The 19,383-nt window shown below is 36.3% G+C and overlaps 1 protein-coding gene across 1 annotated transcript in view; it reads right to left on the bottom strand.

Annotated features, from left to right (window-relative positions):
- Nucleotides 1-19,383, bottom strand: part of LOC123705207 (protein furry) — a 112,769-nt gene that overhangs the window by 88,413 nt on the left and 4,973 nt on the right. Inside the window, exons 7-25 of the mRNA XM_045653899.1 lie at nt 16,712-16,927; nt 16,242-16,365; nt 15,807-16,028; nt 15,250-15,484; nt 14,431-15,052; nt 14,079-14,262; nt 13,252-13,454; nt 11,987-12,186; nt 11,305-11,378; nt 11,083-11,204; nt 10,583-10,762; nt 8,313-8,438; nt 5,689-5,856; nt 5,166-5,315; nt 4,429-4,592; nt 3,961-4,118; nt 2,949-3,059; nt 2,401-2,555; nt 1,244-1,401 (exon numbers count right to left, since the gene is read on the bottom strand). Coding sequence (XP_045509855.1) covers nt 1,244-1,401; nt 2,401-2,555; nt 2,949-3,059; nt 3,961-4,118; nt 4,429-4,592; nt 5,166-5,315; nt 5,689-5,856; nt 8,313-8,438; nt 10,583-10,762; nt 11,083-11,204; nt 11,305-11,378; nt 11,987-12,186; nt 13,252-13,454; nt 14,079-14,262; nt 14,431-15,052; nt 15,250-15,484; nt 15,807-16,028; nt 16,242-16,365; nt 16,712-16,927 — 3,572 coding nt within the window. The remainder of the gene's footprint in view (nt 1-1,243; nt 1,402-2,400; nt 2,556-2,948; nt 3,060-3,960; nt 4,119-4,428; nt 4,593-5,165; nt 5,316-5,688; nt 5,857-8,312; nt 8,439-10,582; nt 10,763-11,082; nt 11,205-11,304; nt 11,379-11,986; nt 12,187-13,251; nt 13,455-14,078; nt 14,263-14,430; nt 15,053-15,249; nt 15,485-15,806; nt 16,029-16,241; nt 16,366-16,711; nt 16,928-19,383) is intronic.

Here is a 19,383-nt window from a genome sequence, read left to right as displayed (position 1 = left end):
CCTCACATACAATTTCAAACTATTAATATCACTTCATAACTAAAATCTTTCCTACGATATTACCAAAATAGAGACAAAATTTACGCGTATAAAACTCTTTTCATCCAGAACACAAAAAGACTTACCTTTTCGTATTTTTCCTCAATATATTTTATTTATTAAATATAAAACCAGTAACATCATTTTATTTATTTATTTAAACTCCTTAGGCACCCTCAGTAGCGTAAACAGATGGATAAAATCTATTTATCACGGGGGAAATCAAAGTTATAAAAAATAATTCCTTTATACCTTTATATAAATGGCTCTTTAGATGTAAAACATGATAATATTATATATTTTGAACTGTACACTTTTCAATACATCAGTGATGGAACTTTCCATTTGGTATTTATGATCCTATTTTTAAATTTCAATACTTACTTGGAACGCCCCTTTTCCCTGAGACTTTCGCCGATTAACACAGTATGTACAGCCACAGAGCAATTAAAAATATAAGCAGATACACTATTAATATTAATAATATTTCACCATCACTTTGTAAAGAATATTATCTACGAATTTATGCCTAATTATATTGTCTATTGAATGCCCAGTACTATCTTCTACTGCGAAGAACAATTCTGTATATACGCGTAAATATTATGGCAATCGGATACCTAGCATTTCTTCCGTTTCCATTCAAGAGTGGCTAAATAACAAAAATTTCTATAATGTATCTGAATATTTAAATTTGTAACATATTATGTTTAATTTTGATTAATGAATATAATATAAAATGTGTAAATTTTATCATGTGACAATGAAATAATGTACTTTTTATATAAAATAATGTTGCGGAATTTGCACGCCATTTATGGCTAATGTGTTGATTCTACCTAAGTATAAGTAATATTGCTATCTTTGTACACACATTATGCAAATAAAGAAATTTTATTTATTTATTTAAGCACTCTTCACTCTTTATAATATTAAATACAGTCTATCCTTACCGTTAAGCGCGTACCATCATCACCCAGCAGCTGACTCTGTATATCTAAAATAAAGTATCACTCAAATCTCCACCTTTAAGCATAAAGCGCTTACTATCATCGGCAACGCACTCTGTATACCAAATCTCAACCCCGCATCATCAAGCGTAAAGCGCTTACAATCACCCTCAACCCAACCGCGCACCATCAAGCGTAAAGCGCTTACAATCACCCTCAACCCAACCGCGCACCATCAAGCGTAAAGCGCTTACCATCATCATCGCTCGGCAGCGGTCCGACAGCGCCAAAGAACCGCTTGTCCAGCAGCTGCAGCAGCTGCAGCGCGCTCTCGTGCACCGGCGCGCGCGGGCAGCCCGTGCACATGAGCGTCACGTTGATGATCGCCGTGTAGTGGTCGCACGGGTACTCGCTGACATACAACGTTTTTGATTACTTTTTGGTTAGTCATAATCTTCATTACGCATTTAGCACTAAAAGCAGTGAATTCAATTTGACTAGGAAGTTGTATCAATAATCACATATATATATAATAACATATTTTCAATCAGTGTAATAAAAAACTACGCATCTTTAATTGGATGTTGTAAAAGTGAAAAGTAGCGTAATCATAATAAACTGCTAAATGTTTGACATCGATTAAAGAGGAATTGCAACAAAAATAAAACAGAGCCCTGACACTGATGAATTTAGATTTCAACGGGATAAATAACTTTCAAAATTGGTCAATGCATTTAAAAGTTTTCGTTCAAACACTCAAAAACACAAATTTTTCCCTCTTTATAATATTTACATAGAATTAAGACAGATACCTCTACTGAGTTTCTCAGTTACATTTGAAAGACCAAAGTCGGAAATATTATTACGCTTCCGACTTGGGAATTCGCTGTATAGAGGGATATTAATAAATTAAGACACCCGAGATGTCGACGCAATGCCTCGCGGCTATTTGGTCGGAGCGCGTTATTAATTCAATAATACGTTCATACTTTAATACTTCCTGATGTCAATTTTAACAGAAAAAATTATTCCTTTAGTTTCTGAGGAGAGCTCTCAATTTCCTAAGATAGAAATATTTTCTGCACTAAGAGGAAATGTTAACACTTTTTTAGATGTGAGGAGAGAATCCATACTAATATTATAAATCTGTCTGTCTGTCTGTTACTCAATCACGCCTAAACTACTGAACCAATTTGCATGAAATTTGGTATGGAGATATTTTGATACCCGAGAAAGGACTTTTTATCCCGGGAAAATGACGCAATTTCAATGGTTATTTTACTGGCGGGCCTTGAAGTCTGTGTGCCCAGTCCAGTAGTGGCCTGATGTCCGGCTTGTATTCCAAGACGAGCACTATAATAGTTTGTCGTACCAACTCGTATTTACAAGATGGAATATATTGTTAACTCACCGAGCACTGAATATAGTAGCTAGCGCCATAAAGCAGCCGTCGGCCACTCGCGGCGGGCCCGTGAAGCACTTGTCCACTGTCCAGTCCAGTAGTGGCCCAATGTCCGGGTTACAGTCGAGCAGGAGCACTATAGTCTCTCGGGCCAGTTGATATATCTGATGGTAATATTCTTGTTAGTTTTTTGAAGTGCAATTATATTTATATTTAGCACAAAAATAACTCTTTATTAGTTGCGAATGCGGGTATGTTTACATAAGCTGGTAATAATACCGACCGAATATGCTTATTGTGCGAAAAATGAACTCAAAACTTGTTGTGGTGACAGTAAAAGACCCATACGCAAAATTCGTGTTGAGACAAAAAAATTCAGATCGTCCACTTTGTCCTTCTATACTAAATCTTTATAAGAAGTCACATTAGCCTTTTCATTTTACAAATTGTTTTGCTATTTAACAGCTTCTTTTGTTTAATGATTAATAAATAAATAAATATAGAAAAAGTTAATTTATTTGACAATTTAATGTATATAATTATTCATCTAAACTCACCTTGTCATTAGTAGAGGAGAGCATTTCGCTCAACCATGGGTACAGAGAGCCGTCCTCAGCAAGCGCGTTTGGCGCGAAGCACGGTCCACAACACACAAGCGCACTCATTGCCTAAGAAAAACAAATATTGGTTAATATCATATCTTACTTAGGTATGTCTGTTTTTAATCTCAATCTCTGATTGACTATTGCAGAAGATAACGCATAAACTTGAAAACTGGGCCGATAACCGACTGTTCAATCGCAACGCACCAAACGCTATCACCTTTCTCAACGGTTGGTGGACTCACCAAACACATCAATCACACACATCAACCACACACATCATCATTTCAAACATCTACCCCACCGCATCAATCTGCGGCTATGCGCATCTACAACGAAACCATTTTCACACACAGACACACCAAAACCTCCCCTCTTCCACCAATCACAAAACGCCTGTACCTATCCAGCCAATCACAAACCACTTTCCCTTCTCTAACTTCATATCTAACCAATCACAGACCACCTTCTCTTCTTTTACCTTTAGCGCAGCAACATTAAGCCGCTCGTCCAGTTCTGGCGCCGGTGGTTGTCATAGCAACGTATCGAAGTTTACCCAGAGGCCCGCACCACTTACAACGAAACCAACCACACACAAATACAAGAAAACCTCCCTTTTTCCACTCATCCACCAATCACAAATCTCCTCTACATATTCAACCATTCACATCCTATTTCTTTGGTTAACTACGACTACAATTTGCCTACAATATTGTAGGAACGCATCCCTACAATTTTCCCCCAGGGCGGAAGGCAGATTCTCACCCGTCATCGCCATGCCCAATTTTTGCTCAATAGCATATCTATTGCTTGCAAAAATTGGGCACTCGAGTAACAGGAGAGGAACCGTCTCCTCTACTCCGGACTGACATAGACACGACGGATTCTGCTTCAGCTTGAATCTGTTCAAGTAGAAGGCGAATCCGCCGTGATCATCTTTTAGAACTCAATACCATTCTCCAATTACCTTAAGTGCAGCAAGATTGAGCCGCTCATCCAGTTCAGGTGCTGGTGGTTGTGGTACCAGCGTACCGAGGTGTTTACCCAGGGGACCACACCAACCCGCGAATAGAGAGAATAGAGACTTGCAGAGCTCGCGTTTCACCAGCGTGCCGTACATTTCTACTGCAAGGGGATAAATGGTTTAAAATAATTAAATTAACATTATCGCCAATTTAAAACGCAAAAGTAAATATGGATAGAAAAAGACACTACTGTCCTTCTTTTTGTTTTAATACTAAAAAAGATACCAAGAGGTTTATATGGATCGTTTACGTACATTATTTAGAAGTTTAAACTGCGTATTGATCAAAAATAGCCATAAGACCATTTTCATAAGGTCTGGATAAATAATATCATATGATAATATCAATCAGTCCTCCCAAAGTTTTTATACCATTTCTGGTCACACCATAAGCTAAATCTACCAACTCACGCGGGAAGCTCTTGATCAGCTCCGTCACGAAGTCAGCGAAGGTCAGCCTCTGTTCCCGAGCAGCTGGTGCATCTTTCTCCGCTTCCACCTCCAGGCTCTGGCGAACACCTTCCAGGTATTCTGTGAGGGAGGGGTGCAGACCTCCGCCTTCTAGCGCAAAGGGACTGTGGGGAAGATAATTCGTGTACATTTGGATAAAAAATAGTGTAATATCGTGGTCTCGTACATATTTGAGTGAATCACGTATAAAATGGACATTTGTATACATGTATAGCTAGGTACCACGTTTTGGTATGATGTGTTGAGAATTCGACTTTTACCACCCACGACTAGCGATCATTGAGTTTGACCGCTATTCCGCTATTCGAGTAATTATAATTGAATAAATATTTGCTTTAAAGGAAAATATCGATGAAGCTATTCCATAGTTATGACAAGCTGCGAAATACAATAGCATATTGTTAACGTGCCATCAATTAGCACATCACTGCTTTTCTATAAAAATATTCATAGTACATCAAATAGACTGTTGTTTTGCCTTACAAAAATATTTTCATCATCACTTAAAACATATTCAGTCTTATTTAAAATTAAGTCCATTGCGTTTCATTTGATAAAATTTTGTATAATCATCAACCGCATTTCCAAGACAGTAGAATCAATGACTATAATTCTCTCGGCCACATTTCTGAAATCAATTCAAATTACACTGAAACCTACTTAAACAAAACCCTTACCTGATAGCAAAAGTCTTCCTCTGCGCAATGATCAGCAGCATCTTGTTGAGGTGCAACCGCAGCGCGTCCCTGCGTCTGCGCCGGCGCATGTTCTCTTGCTTGCGGTCGACTGCTTCGCGCAGTAGTGGTACTAGCTCTTCGAATAGATCTCTGTTGTCACGTAAGTGCAGTCAGCATTAATATAGTAGTAATGAAGCACGTTTTGTTATGTTTGTATTATTTATAAAATGATTTATGTTGTATATTTGAATATGTCAATAACTAATTTCGATTCTCAAAAAAAAAAAAAATCAATGGAAATCAACAACCACCCTTGGTTTGAGCTTTTAAACACCTAGCATTGAATTTTTAAGGTTCAAATTCATTTTCCCTTTAAATTAATAAAATAACATGTGTCTGAAAAAAAAAATTAATAGATAGATATTTTAGAATTAAGTAGTAAATTGTTTTGTTAAAGTTAATTATAAATACAAGCTGTAAGGAATCTATGTATGTAAAAATAAAATAAAATAAAAGTACTGACTTGAGCGCATCCGGGTTGATGTGTCCGCAGGCCGCCACGGCCGCGTCCCGCACCTCCGACACCTCGCACCTCGCGAGCGGCACCGCCAGCTTGTGCAGCGAGCCCGGCGTCGCCTGCGCGCCCCGCGCCTCGCCCCCGCTGCGCTCGCTCAGCGAGTCCGGCGACGAGCTGTACAACACTTTACACTAACCAACACACAACACACAATATACAGATACAGCAGGGAATCTTCGTACAACACGTTCGAAGAGACACGAGAGTCGCAAGGGTATTCTTTTATATGTCAATTGTGATAATACGCTTACGATTCTCGTAAGCACGCTTGGTTATATGCGTGAGCAATTTCAAACGTGTTGTACGAAGTTTCCCTACTGGTTGTATCTGTATATTGTGCCCCAACACACCCCCTAAACTTTGCAACTGCACCACATATAGTGTAGATTTACCCAGTCACAAATTACAAGGAGGATCTATTTTCTATCGAACAGACTAGTCTCATTTAACATGCCACTAGTATGATTAGCGTGCGTTAATCTGGGACGTCGTTTTTATGAGCGTGTCTCGTTTATTAACAGTACATATTATTAAGTAACGCATACAATAGGTTAAGGAAAACAATGTTGAGTGATAAGCTATACATGTTGATATTGTTAAAAATGTATTCCAAATATTTGAACTATATTTTTGTTACTGTTTATTTTTGGGGAAACAATTTGTTACTTTTAAAAGGGAAGATAATATTGTACCACACCCTGAATTTATTATAAACTATACGAGAACAATTCCCAAACAGATACACACTCGTAAAAAGGACACCATACACCAAACACTAATAATTCCATATAACACAAAACTTACCGAACTCGAAACAAAACATTAAACAATTATTATCTAACTAATCGTCATCGCATATGTATGGGTCTATGAATAATGTGTGAAACTGTTGGTAGTAGATAAATGTATGTCTAACAAGCAACAAATAACATCTAATTATGAAGCACAATCATGAAGCTGGAAAGGAAATCACGAAGCGTTTAATGACAGGCGGGAGAGACTAATTCCTAACATTCAGATAATAATCGAGAGGATGCTCATTAACATCGTGTTTCGAACTAAACATATACAAGACCAAGGTTTTATTTGTGAATTATGCGGGGATTTAAGGTCAAGGACAGTATTGTATCAAGGGAAACCTCCATGCCGCGAAGACAACATTTTTTCGTTTTCATATCAGTACAGATAGTGGATCAAACGCCAATCATTATTAAAGAACCTACAATAACAAAAAGTGTCTAAATAGCATGTTTCTAATAAATTTCCAGGATAAATAACGATTTGCGTTTGGAAAGGAGATCTAAGTGTGATAGACATTCGTTCGACAAGTTCACACACGACATTTAATTTATCTAGAATACATTCACTTCAAGACAAGGTAAAAGAGAATGTATCCCAATGTTACCCCCAAAATGACTCCGGGCACGCAGAGAGGAAGAGGGCGCTATCCGGGAAAATAAAATGTACGCATACGTCAAAATCATATCAAAACCTGTCAGTATTTATACTTTAATGTCGATGGTTTTAAGAATAATATATATTAAAGTGTTCCAAAATCATCGACTGTCATATAACAGCTAGAAATAATTCTTGAAACCAATAGTAATGTGTAAGATCTTGTCCTCTAAGGTGTTGTATTGTAGCATGTGAAAGAGTATGTATATAGTCTGTAAATACGCATACATACTACGTTAGATAATGCTGCACATGCAGAGTGCATGTCTATGTAACAAGGCGGCGTCGAGGATGAGTCTAGAGATTCAAAATCGAAAGATTCCATTCGGATTTCAGCATGATGTGCTTCCTAACATGAAAAAGCGCGGGCAATGTCTTTCGATTTCAAAGCAGTGATGTACCAATTAGAAGACAGCGTTCACATATCCCCATCATTAACAAACAAACACGCAATGGTTATATATTGATGGTATTGTCCTGCTGACGATACAACACAGGTAACTGATGACAACCCGTTATCGACAATGATATAGCTGTGCACAGTCTATGCGTGAATGAAATTTACATTGGCCCTTACGAGCCTATGTAAATTTATGAATGGCGGTTCCATCTCGTTTCGTCTGACGTCTAAAGAGGACGTAATTCTCCCCTCAATTATCCTGCAGATCTTATTTGGTTTTATTGTTACGATGTTATAAAAATCTTTGTAAAAGCATATAAGAAGTATTCCATAGACTTCAAAGTCTGTTTTAAAGAAACTATTTGCTTTAAACTGCCCTATACCATTATATTACTCAAAGTAAAGTGACATAAAAGTAATAACAGCAACCTAATTCCAAATCAAACACTCCTAGAAGCATTGCAATTTGCATTGCAAGCAATCGTTGTCATTTACTCAACATTTCAAAAGTGAATGAAGCTTCAATCTTTGATTTCTTCAAAATTGTATTTTACAAATTATTTCCTCTATTTCCACCAATACTTTTGTATTTTCGGATTCCAGCCTAAACCCCAAAAAAAAAAACAAATCCCATTATTATATTTCCCCACAACCGAACGGATGGAACCGCAATGCGTGATCGTATGTGCGTGCACGATATCGAGCGAGTGGCCACCTCGTCCGCTTGTGGTGCCTGTGCGCGCGCGCATAGCTCAACGGCAGCGTGAAGAAACCGACCGGCGCGTTGAGGCTCTCCGTCGAGGAGGTCAGCTGAGTGCCGAGCCAGCCCTCGCCCTCCGTGCTACAGAATACACATACATACACGCTCGGTGCACAGTGTTTTTCAACTGAGGAGGGGAGGTGGTCGTATTGAAGGTGTGTGTCCCTTTACCGGAGTGTTATATTGCAGATTGTGTGACTGTTGTGATTAGGACATAAAGATTAATCGAAAATATAATGCTCATGCGTTTTGCATAGTAAACTTTAAAAGCAGTATAAGTTATGTTGTTTTGTATATTTTTGGTTGAAAAACACTGTCTTATACTCCTAAACATCCACAGTACAATTCAAAAGAAGTGTACTTGTAACAAAGGACTCAATGATAAGTGTACCAATACATGATACCAAATTAAAATTTTATCAATCTCAATAAAAAATTGTGAAAACGATGCCTTTAACATTAAAAAAGTGAATAAAATATTGGGGAGTTTCAGCTAAATATTCGTTAAAATAGTAAAGAAATGTGCAGGCTAGTTAATTGTTGTTATTCGTGGCTCTTTGTTTTATAGATTTGAGAAACACATGCGTGTCGTTTACACATAAAAACAGGCGTCATAATCCGTTCAAATATATTTCATTCATCAAGACAATAGTGTGATGTGTTAACAGAATTCGTGATTATATGTAACTTAGAGTAAATTTTTGTCATAACTATTTGAATAGTGCTGTAATTTCTTCGAAATCCTTTTATAATGTCCTATGTCTACATGATTTTCATACTATGACATTTGCATAATAAACTACATTTTACGTATAACTAATAAACTAAATTCAAGTAAAAATATTTTTTAACTATTCACGAACACATCCTAACGCTAATTATATACTTCGTCGTCACAATCACGAACTACAAACTCTATTAACAAAATATTATTATCAAAATTATGCAAAAATATTTCTAATGCTCACAATACGTAGCAAAATAAGTCTACGTTACGATAACGTATTGCCAATCATAAATATATAAATATAATTTATAATAAGCTATATAAGTGTTATGTGTGTGTGTGTGTTCAGTGTCACTCGGACATCACCTATTATTATGTATTTTGTCAATGGACGATCATATTGTTTTTCCTTATAGCAATAATCAAACAGGAATTGATATACCTCGTTTATTTTGCATTTAATACAATTTAGTGGTATTTTTTAATAAATGTCCATAATGTAAAATGATCGTCCATAGACCACAACAAGTAAAATATTGAAGATATATTCTTCATATTATATCCTATTTTATCTTGCTATAAAAAGTAATTCTGACAAACCTATAACCAAAATAAGTATTTTATATTGACGTTCTTAATAATTTTTGCATTTCATTAACAAAATAAAATAAGGTCTTAATCAGGAATGTATTTAAAAGCAGATATCCAAATATATTTCAGTATCATAAACAACTAATAATTTTTTATGTTTAAACACTTGGATTTCGCTTTTCAAATACTTTTTAAAGAGGTTAAAAGTTATAAGAATAAAAAAAGGGATAAATAGAAATAATGCATCGTCAATCGCACTCAAGTAATAAGAGATAATTAATTAAAAAAAATTGTGAAATGCAAAAACTATTATCATTTCAATTCGACTTGCAGAACATGTAGCTAAATTATATTATGATTAATTAGTATTTAGAGAAACATATCACTTTTCAACAGTTATTCACTACATAGTATAAAACAAAGCCGCTTTCTCTGTCCCTATGTCCCTTAATCTTTAAAACTTCGCAACGGATTTTGATGCGGTTTATTTTAATAGATAGAGTGATTCATAAGGAAGGTTTTAGTATATTATTAATTAGGTTTTAGACAAAGCGGGCGAAGCCGCGGGCGGTAAGCTAGTATTAAATATAATAAACATAAATATTTTTAATCATACATTGGTTGATATGCTTTATTTGAACCAATGCCTAATTCTTCTATTATAATTTGTAAATAAAAGTATTTCATTACCATACAAACATTAATTTATATTATCCTGATTTATTTTATTCTTCCAACAAACAATATATAATCTACATGATCTGCAAGTTGCATTTAAAAATCCCAATACAGGACATAGCATAAACCGACTCTTATTCAAAACCTACACTTCTAACTCCTAATCAACCTTCCATTTCCTAAAATGGACAAAACTTTTGGGCAATTTCCTCCTGGACCTGATACATACCTGAGACTCAAGTCCGGGCTAGCACACCTCACCACGGGACTGGGCACAGCCGGTACCACGAGGTAGGCCATAGTCAGGTAATACTTCCACACTTGCATGTAACCGTCTCTCTCCTTTTCCGGTTTGCGGGGTAAAGCTGGACCCCGAGAGAGTAGGGACGCTCGGTTGTCGTTTACTGGCCTGTTTGGGGATTGTGATCAAAACGATAGAATATACAATTACATTAAAAAAAGCTTTTTTACTGTTATTCGGTAAAAAAATTGAAATGTTTACTAGAAATATGCAACTTTAAAATAAGTAAAAAAATTTAACCAAAATATGAATCTGTCTACATGATTATAATGACATTATGGAGTACATGTTTCTCAAAAATTCGTTCGTAACGATTCAGTGATATTAATTCTCAATATAGAAAAAATAGTCCACTATTTAGGCAGGTTATATTTTTCTCTTCTATTTTTTTCTTTCTCCTAAATATTATAAAAAAATAAAATACATACGCCGGTTCAATAATAGTGTACAATGCGTGAATCCTGGCGTGTAGTATGGGCCACGCTTGCAGCACAGTGGTGGGACACTTCGCCGGTACGCGGTTCTTTTCCAGAAGACCAAACAGTATCACCTGTTTGGGAGAAAATATTGTTAAGAATAATTGTATTTCTTTAAGGTGTGATAGAATGTCTATTTTTTAATGTTTAAAAATAGAATTATAACTAACTAACCTCCCAAGGATCAGCGCCATTGGTCGAACTGACGCTCCAACTGTTTTTGGATGATGTGTCGTCATGTTGTAGGCCTGCAAAAAAATGTTATCAATTATAATTACAAATCTAATATTATCATTAAAAATATAATAAATAATCAACTATCATACAAAATTCCACAAAGAATACAATCTCTCCACTATTTGTCAGAAAAAAACATCTGTTGATCAAATCAAGAAACTCTTTGTTACCTATTGCAGCCGGGCCGGCGACAGCCCGTCTGTAGGTACTTAGCGCTCGTTTTCTCTAAGACAAGTTAAGTTTTTAGTGAGAAAATCTTGTATAGATAACCACGACATCTGAGGAAGGGCACGTGGGCTATGTCGGATGATAGGGCCTGTTATTTGATACATCCTGATACAATTTTTTTTGAAGTTATACTTCTTATGGCGCGATGGAGAAAAATGATGAGAGTGAATTTTTACGATGCGCGCGCACACCGACACCTTAATTTAACAGCATGAAGTTAGTTCTAGGTGGTATGAAAATTGATAACTATGTTCAAGTTGCATAGAAGTATAATTTCTAACGCGTGTACACACACTCTTTTTTTAAACTACGTGTCTGTACTACGTGGTTGTATGATGGTGCGTATTGGTTGGTACACCCTAACAAATTATCCCCTGTAGGTCCAACTCACCCGCGGTCCACACGGGGTGCGTGCGCTCCACCAGCCACACGAGGTCCGGCTGCCCGGCCGCCAGCAGCGCCTGCTTCTCCGCGGGCGGCAGCAGCCCCGCGCAGCGCTCCGCGAAGTGCGCCACGTGTGTATCCGCTGCGTCGATCAGTGCTGGCTCTTCGCCCGTGAGCTGCAAACGCTCGAGCAGGCACTTGCTCTCTCTGAAGAAACAAAGGTAATACGTTTATTTGGCAATCAGTATCACACAATCATCACAAAACCACAGAATACATAATAGTAGCTAAACGCTACAGAACGGACACTCTCCGCCTCCCGCCAAAATTAAACACTTACCTCACCCCGCACGATCAGACATGTTATGGTACCCATTTCCCCGCAAGGACGATACCAACGACGTCTTTAGACGAAACGCAACGAAGATTGACAACATTAATCAAATTGACTTAAAGCAATTTTATTATTTTGGATTTGTGATTATCGTTTTTCGTAGAAAATGGTTAGATATTGTGCTGTTTACGGATGTATTTCATCAGAAAAACGCGAATTTTTTTTTACGCTAGTCACAAATGTGCCAACCATAAAGAGTTTACACACACATTTGCAGTCTCTACAGTGTGACTGTCAAAACTATAATTTTGTATGGAGTGTCCGGGGTGTGACAAAACATTAATAAAAGCAAAACAAAGACATACAAAAAAAAATGGAAAACAATAAAAAATTAAACAAAATACAAAACAATGTAATATGAAAGTTGCCCCCGTATCGCCAAAAAGGATCAAGTTCAGCATGTGCCATCTCTGCGATGTGAAACGGGATTTTGAAAATCCGTAATTTATATGGATACTAGTCATTTAGAAAAAAAAGCGTTCAGATGAGGCGACACCTATAATGGTAGCAATGAAATATAAAAAAACGCAATAATGCTATTTGGTGCCAAGAATTAGGCAACAAAATGAATTTCTTGTCGCCTTGATTCCAGTGGGCCGCGCTCGTGTACGCACGCTTTAAACAATTTATTTACTAATTGTGTACGCGCGCTTTGCGTGACTATTACATTCTATTGTTATATCACGGGTCATTTAGTCTTTATTTTTCTGAATAAACCGTAGACACATTTATTTTAGTTTTTATTACAAAGCTTCGTGCAATAATGTCATGAGCCCCATCTTTCTATCCTTGACCATCAAGGTTTTTCTCCTAATAAGCTGTTATATAACCTCACACATGTCTTTTTCATAGAACAAAAATCTATATTAGCAAATCACCTCAAGATATGAACAGCCAATCGTCTCGGATACGCCTTGCACTGGCACAGCATCACCAGGCCCAGGGCTTCCGCGCCCCGTATCACAGACGCTAAAGGTTCCAGTTTGGGTGGTGCTGATGGAGCTGGCTCCCCGTTCTTCCAGCTGGTGATCAGCTGCAGTAGCATGCGAAGACCGTTCTCGACTAGTTGGGGCGATGTGTCCTGGGAATATGGGGAACATTATAATATTTTAAAAATGCCTATGAATTTTTTTGTGTAATAGCAACACATTGATATGACCTAGTTCAAATTATTATATTTTTATTGGATTAAACTGAATGGCAATCTTTTGATGTGCTAGAATTATTTTAAATTATATTATCTTATAGAATAGCAACAACAACTTATCAAAAAAAATGTTGTGTGGTTTTATGAAACCACGGTAAAAGTGAAACTTTTTTTCACACTATAGACATTTAACTAAAAATTATCGTATTTGTACGATAATTATCGTACGTATCGTACGCGACATGCGCTACACAGACCAAAAAGTTTGAGACGATGTAATAAAAGTTTCACTTTGAAAAATCTAACAACACTAGAAATAATTTATTTTTTTAGTTTAATACAAGCAAAGTATGAGAAACGTCAGGATAACAATATAATGAAGAAATCGCGTTTACAATCCGTTAACATCTTTAATTTCTAAATGTGTAAACGTAAATCAAACACAAGAAAATCTATATAAATAATTTCCAAACATTCTGGTCTATAATAGAGCAGGATGAACCGTATACTAATACTAATATACGTAATACTACTTACATAGTAGTATTTCAGCCATACCTGTACTTCCTTAGCAAGGAATTGTGTGAATCCAGCCAGAACATCCTGTCTCCACTCCGGGAAGTCCACTATGAGGGTCTGGAGACTTTGGAAGGAGAGGCCACGAAGCTCTTCATCCATGTGGACCGTGAGCCGGCACAGGAGGTCCACCAGCTCACTTGGACTCATACCTTCTGGGATTAACCTAAAACATGAAAAGGATAATATGATATACATTGCTTGTCTTTCTGTTTACTCATTTATTAAGCATATTGAATACAAACAAACATAATATTACGGATTTATTTTTAAAATATATATTACACGCAAAATTAAACAAAAATATTATTAAAAGTTATTGCTAAACATGTACCTCGGTATAGCAGCAACGCATGTCCGGAATAAGTCAATCCTCGGCTTCCTCTCTCCCGTATTGATTTCTTGCTCTTTAGTAACATTCTGTGTGTTTGTCAACATCAAAGGCCTCCCGTAGTGCGCATCCAACGCACGCAATATCTCAACCAAAACCCTCCTCACATATGGGAAGTATGCGCTCATACCAATCGACTGCGCAGTTTCATCCGTCAACATTTTGTTCAAGAAAGTCTTCTTTACTCGCAATGTATTGCCAGATGGTAGAGTCCCAGAAGTCCTGGGCATCGGCGGCTCTCCTTCCTTCTGCTGTAGACTATCAGCCACTACGAGAAACGCGCGCAGACCGATCGACATCCTCTCCGGTGTCAATATTATCTTTATAGGTCGGCCCACCATGAGCAAGTCGAAAACTATTTCACGCATGGCAAAATCCAGTCTCTCCTGTGCGATGAATTGTATGATTTTGACGAATATGTTCAGCGGCGTGTCACGTGGCACTACGCCCTTGGACCCCTTTGGGAAGAGCGAATTAACGATGCTCTGTAGGCGAGATTGTGTCGCTGAGTTGCTCTCGCACTTTATCCTGATCATGTACACCCAGAGGAGGCGGTATAGAGATTCTGAAATGAAAGTATTTGTTAAAAATTGTTACCATTTATGCCTTGCTGGGTAATTTCTTATTGATAATAATTGCTGAATAATGGAATATAATTTTAAGAAAATGTAGCACTTTGAAAGTTGACCTATCTAAGTCTACTTAGAAATTCAGAAATCAATTTTGCTTTAAAAAAACCCTATCAGAATCAAGAATCCTTACCCAACGCGACTCTACACATCTTCGGGTCGCGATTCTTCAAATGTGACAGGCACATAGCCAGAAAGCAGTGCCAGTTGGCCAGGAAGAACTGCTTCTGGGAGACGCAGAGGAGACAGGTCACGAGGGGGAACAGCGCCAGCCGGTGCTTCGACTTGGTGCTCGCGTCCAGCGTGTGGCTGTACAGCATTTCAACGAAGTTCTTGAGGCACGGCACGTTTACTTCGTTTTTCACCGTCTGTAATGAGATTAAGGTTTTAAATCGGTTGAAATATGTTATTTATCATTATTTTTTTGAGAAGTTTAAGTTAGAATCTTCGATGTATCTATATTAAGGCAAAAAAAGAAAACCAGATTTATAACTATGATTACTATTCTTTGGTTTGGAACTTTTAAATATTTTCAACTTATTACCTACAATTAACTTACAATAAGTCTTAAAAAATATTGATTGGTAACTTAATTCAAAGGTTATTCAGTGGATTTCAAGTTTAGGTACGAAAATATCCTTTTCAATTAATTCCTTTCCAACACTAGAACACAAAGATATCTCCACTTACCGCAGCCACAGGCACCAATATTTCCACAAACAATCCAGCCAGAGCGTGTCGTATATCTTTATCCTTAACTTCGAGGAAGTATTGAGCGCACTCTGTCAGAAACTGGAAGGAGGCCTCAAACTCCTCTATGGGAACCATCTTGACCCGGAAGAACTTCATTCCCATTAGCAGCGATATGATGGACTGTGTTGTGTGCGGGGATGGCTCCCGGCTCTTTAGTTCCTATAGGAATAGAGGAATAATATTACAATTTCAACAATACATCAAGTCATCATTATAAAATGCGTATGTTGTCATTTGTCTTATAAAACACATTATGGGCACAAGAGATTTAAATGACACTATTTGTAATTAATTCTAAAATTATACCCATAAAAGTGAGACAAAGTCAGCATTCATTTAAATATCTAAATGAAAACTTAACAGAAAACGTACCTTAAGTTCAGCGGTGAAGCGTTTGCGCACAGATGCGAAACGCGATTGCGCGAGGACGCCTATAACCTCTGCGTATAGATCTGCTATTATGTGCACGTTGGCTGCGTTCGGATTCGATTGTAGCCTAGAAAAGGTAAATTTTTTGTTAGAGAAGTAATAATAAGCGATTATTAAAGATTACTACTAGAATGCTACAAAGTTAAAAAAAAAATATTGAAAAACTGTGTCTTCAGTTGTACTGAATAATACACAACAACATCCCAGTAGGTTACTTCATAGTACAGGTACTTTCACTATGCGCCAGTTACATCAATTGTGTCTCAAGAACGGCAAAATCGATTACCATGAATTTGAATCTATTATATTTGCCTTCACCTGTATAAACACTGTTTACATTTGAAATTTTAAGCAGAAATAGTACAAGAAACTTTTCCATGTCAGCATAATAGTAAAATCAATAATATGCTCACCCCTCTTTGTAATTAAATCTCTTGAAGGCGACATTTTCTATATACTGCACTAGGTCTTCATGTCCCGGGTGGAAAGGCAATTGCTTCAACACTTCAATAAGAGCCAAGCAAAAGAGAAACTCTACTGCTAGATCTCTTCTCTCTGCGTGCAACTCTTCGCAGCTCCTCTCCACTTGCTCTGTACCGGCACCACTGCCTGATACTATGTAGATTATGCTGGGGGAATAAAGAGTTTATTGTACATAATGTAAATTTGTTATATTTTGACGTTATGAAAAAGTGTGTTAAAAAACACGTCGTTATTTACACCTGTAGTAGTTAAAATTTAAATCGATATTTAGCGAAACATTAATTTACTATCTGAAAGTAACAAAAGAATCCACTTACAATTTTTACACCATAAATTTAACGACGAAATCTTTATATTTGGTTTAATTCTCAACAAATAAGAGACTAAACCTGTCACTCACTACCATTAGAAAAGATCGTTGAATACGTTTAAAAGTGTCCATTAACATTAGATACAGTCTCTAATACACACGTGTATTGTAGTCAATTGAATGGCAATCAATTCTTTAAATTAATATTGGGAAAACTTAAGAAAAGCTATGTTACCTATACTTTTGTTGAATCATTAAATCTTTGAAAATAATTTAACATGAAAAGCACAAAACTAATTTTCAACTACCAATTTAGCACACCAATCAGGCCAGAGTAATGGAAATACAATCACATATTTACACATAACGCCTTTACCTATTTTCATATTTCAATTATAGCCAACTTTATTTATTTATTTATGTTACATGAAAATAATTCAATATAGCGAAAGCGAATTAACTAGCTAAAAAAATAAAAATTAAGAAACAAAATAGTATGCAGTTCGCAGAGTAATTTATTGATATTATATCACAAGTTTCTATGATTATTTTGCTAATTACTGTCATAATGTTACTTATTTTTAATTGAAAAGTATTATTTTAGTATCAAATATTAATTTCGCTAAAAAGCAGTGTTTTTGCTTCTTTAGTAGTAACAGAATAAAGGAGCTATTTTTTAAGACCATAGTCTGCATACCATATTTTAGGAAGATGAGTTCAGTAGTTTATGGTGAGTGTGAATGACAAACAAATATACATAACTAGCTTTCCGCCCGCGCCATCGCCCGCGTAGTCAAAGAAAAACCCGCATAGTTCCCGTTCCCGTGGGATTTCCGGGATAAAACCTATCCTATATCCTTTCTCGGGTATCAAAATATCTCTATACCAAATTTCATGCAAATTGGTTCAGTAGTTAAGGCATGATTGAGTAACAGACAGACAGAGTTACTTTCGCATTTATAAGTATGAGTATAATATAATTATACATAATAAACAAACATACATAAATAAACTTTCGCATTAGTTCCCATTTTGCATAGCTAAATTTGACGAAAGCAACATAAGCGTAATTAAACTCAAAATTTTATTAAAATGGAACACACTCTCACTTAATTGAATAAAAAAAAATCGACCAAAGATGTCTTTAGGTCGGATTCGAATCCCTGGTGAACAGCTCTTTTTTTTTTGACTTTCTGAAAATTACTCAGATTAATCTATACTTATATTATAAAGCTGAAGAGTTTGTTTGATGTTTCTTTCTTTGAACGCGCTAATCTCAGAAACTATTGGTCCGATTTGAAAAATTATTTCGGTGGTAGATACATAGCCCATTTATCGAGGAAGGCATTTCATCATGCTAAGACTAACAGGGGCGTAGCAACGCGGAGCACAGCTAGTGATTTATAAACTAGCTGCCTGTTCTAAACAACATAATAAAACATTTAATTTGCGCAGAGTAATTAACAAAAAAATCGCCATAGTCAATCATCAATTTCGCTTTGACCTTTGTAAAACTAATATCCAAATAGAACTAGTATTGAAGTATGTTTATTCAATAAATAGACACCGGAGGTGGACGCTCTCACAATAGGAAAATTGGCTGCATATAACATGTTTCACATCAATAGGATAAGATGCCCATATCCTTTCATCTTTCTTATACAGAGTGGAAAATTTGTAGATGATGATTTTTCACGTTTGTCAGAGATTTCAGCCTTATAACACCTTATAATTGGATTTTAACAAATGATGAAATGAAAAAGTAATTTAAACTCATTTTAGTCGGTTCGGATTCCCAGGCTAAGCCATCGATTTTTCGGAAATCGTGGAATGCAGTGTTTCTTGTAAAATGATATCTTGAGAGGTTTATTCTCTCTACAATATTAATAGTATTTTCCCTTCGGATGGCATTACAAATCTCCACCCCGTATAGGCCTTATACATACATGAAACGAAATTCATGTGTTAGGAGTTAGGACAACACGTTATATAATAGGACCATCAGTCCATATCTTATGGGCTCTTTATTTAAGGGTATGATTCCCATGTATTGTTTTTTTTTTGTGATACTTTTAAATATGTATTACCTCTTTCTTTCTAATTTTATTATTCTATTTCAGTTTTATATGAAAAAGAGATTTTTATAAATAAGATAACAACAAACAAATAAATCGCATAGCATAATATAATTATCCACAATTAAATGACATTTGCTCTCGCATATATTTTCTAGACGGTAGATATAAATGAAATATTTCTAGGCAAATAAAATAATTATATTTATAAATATAG

The sequence above is a fragment of the Colias croceus genome, chromosome Z (assembly GCF_905220415.1).
Source record: "Colias croceus chromosome Z, ilColCroc2.1".
Classification (NCBI taxonomy): Eukaryota; Metazoa; Arthropoda; class Insecta; order Lepidoptera; family Pieridae; genus Colias; species Colias croceus.
Note: the sequence above shows the minus strand (reverse complement) of the source record. Positions and strands in the feature narration are given on the sequence as shown.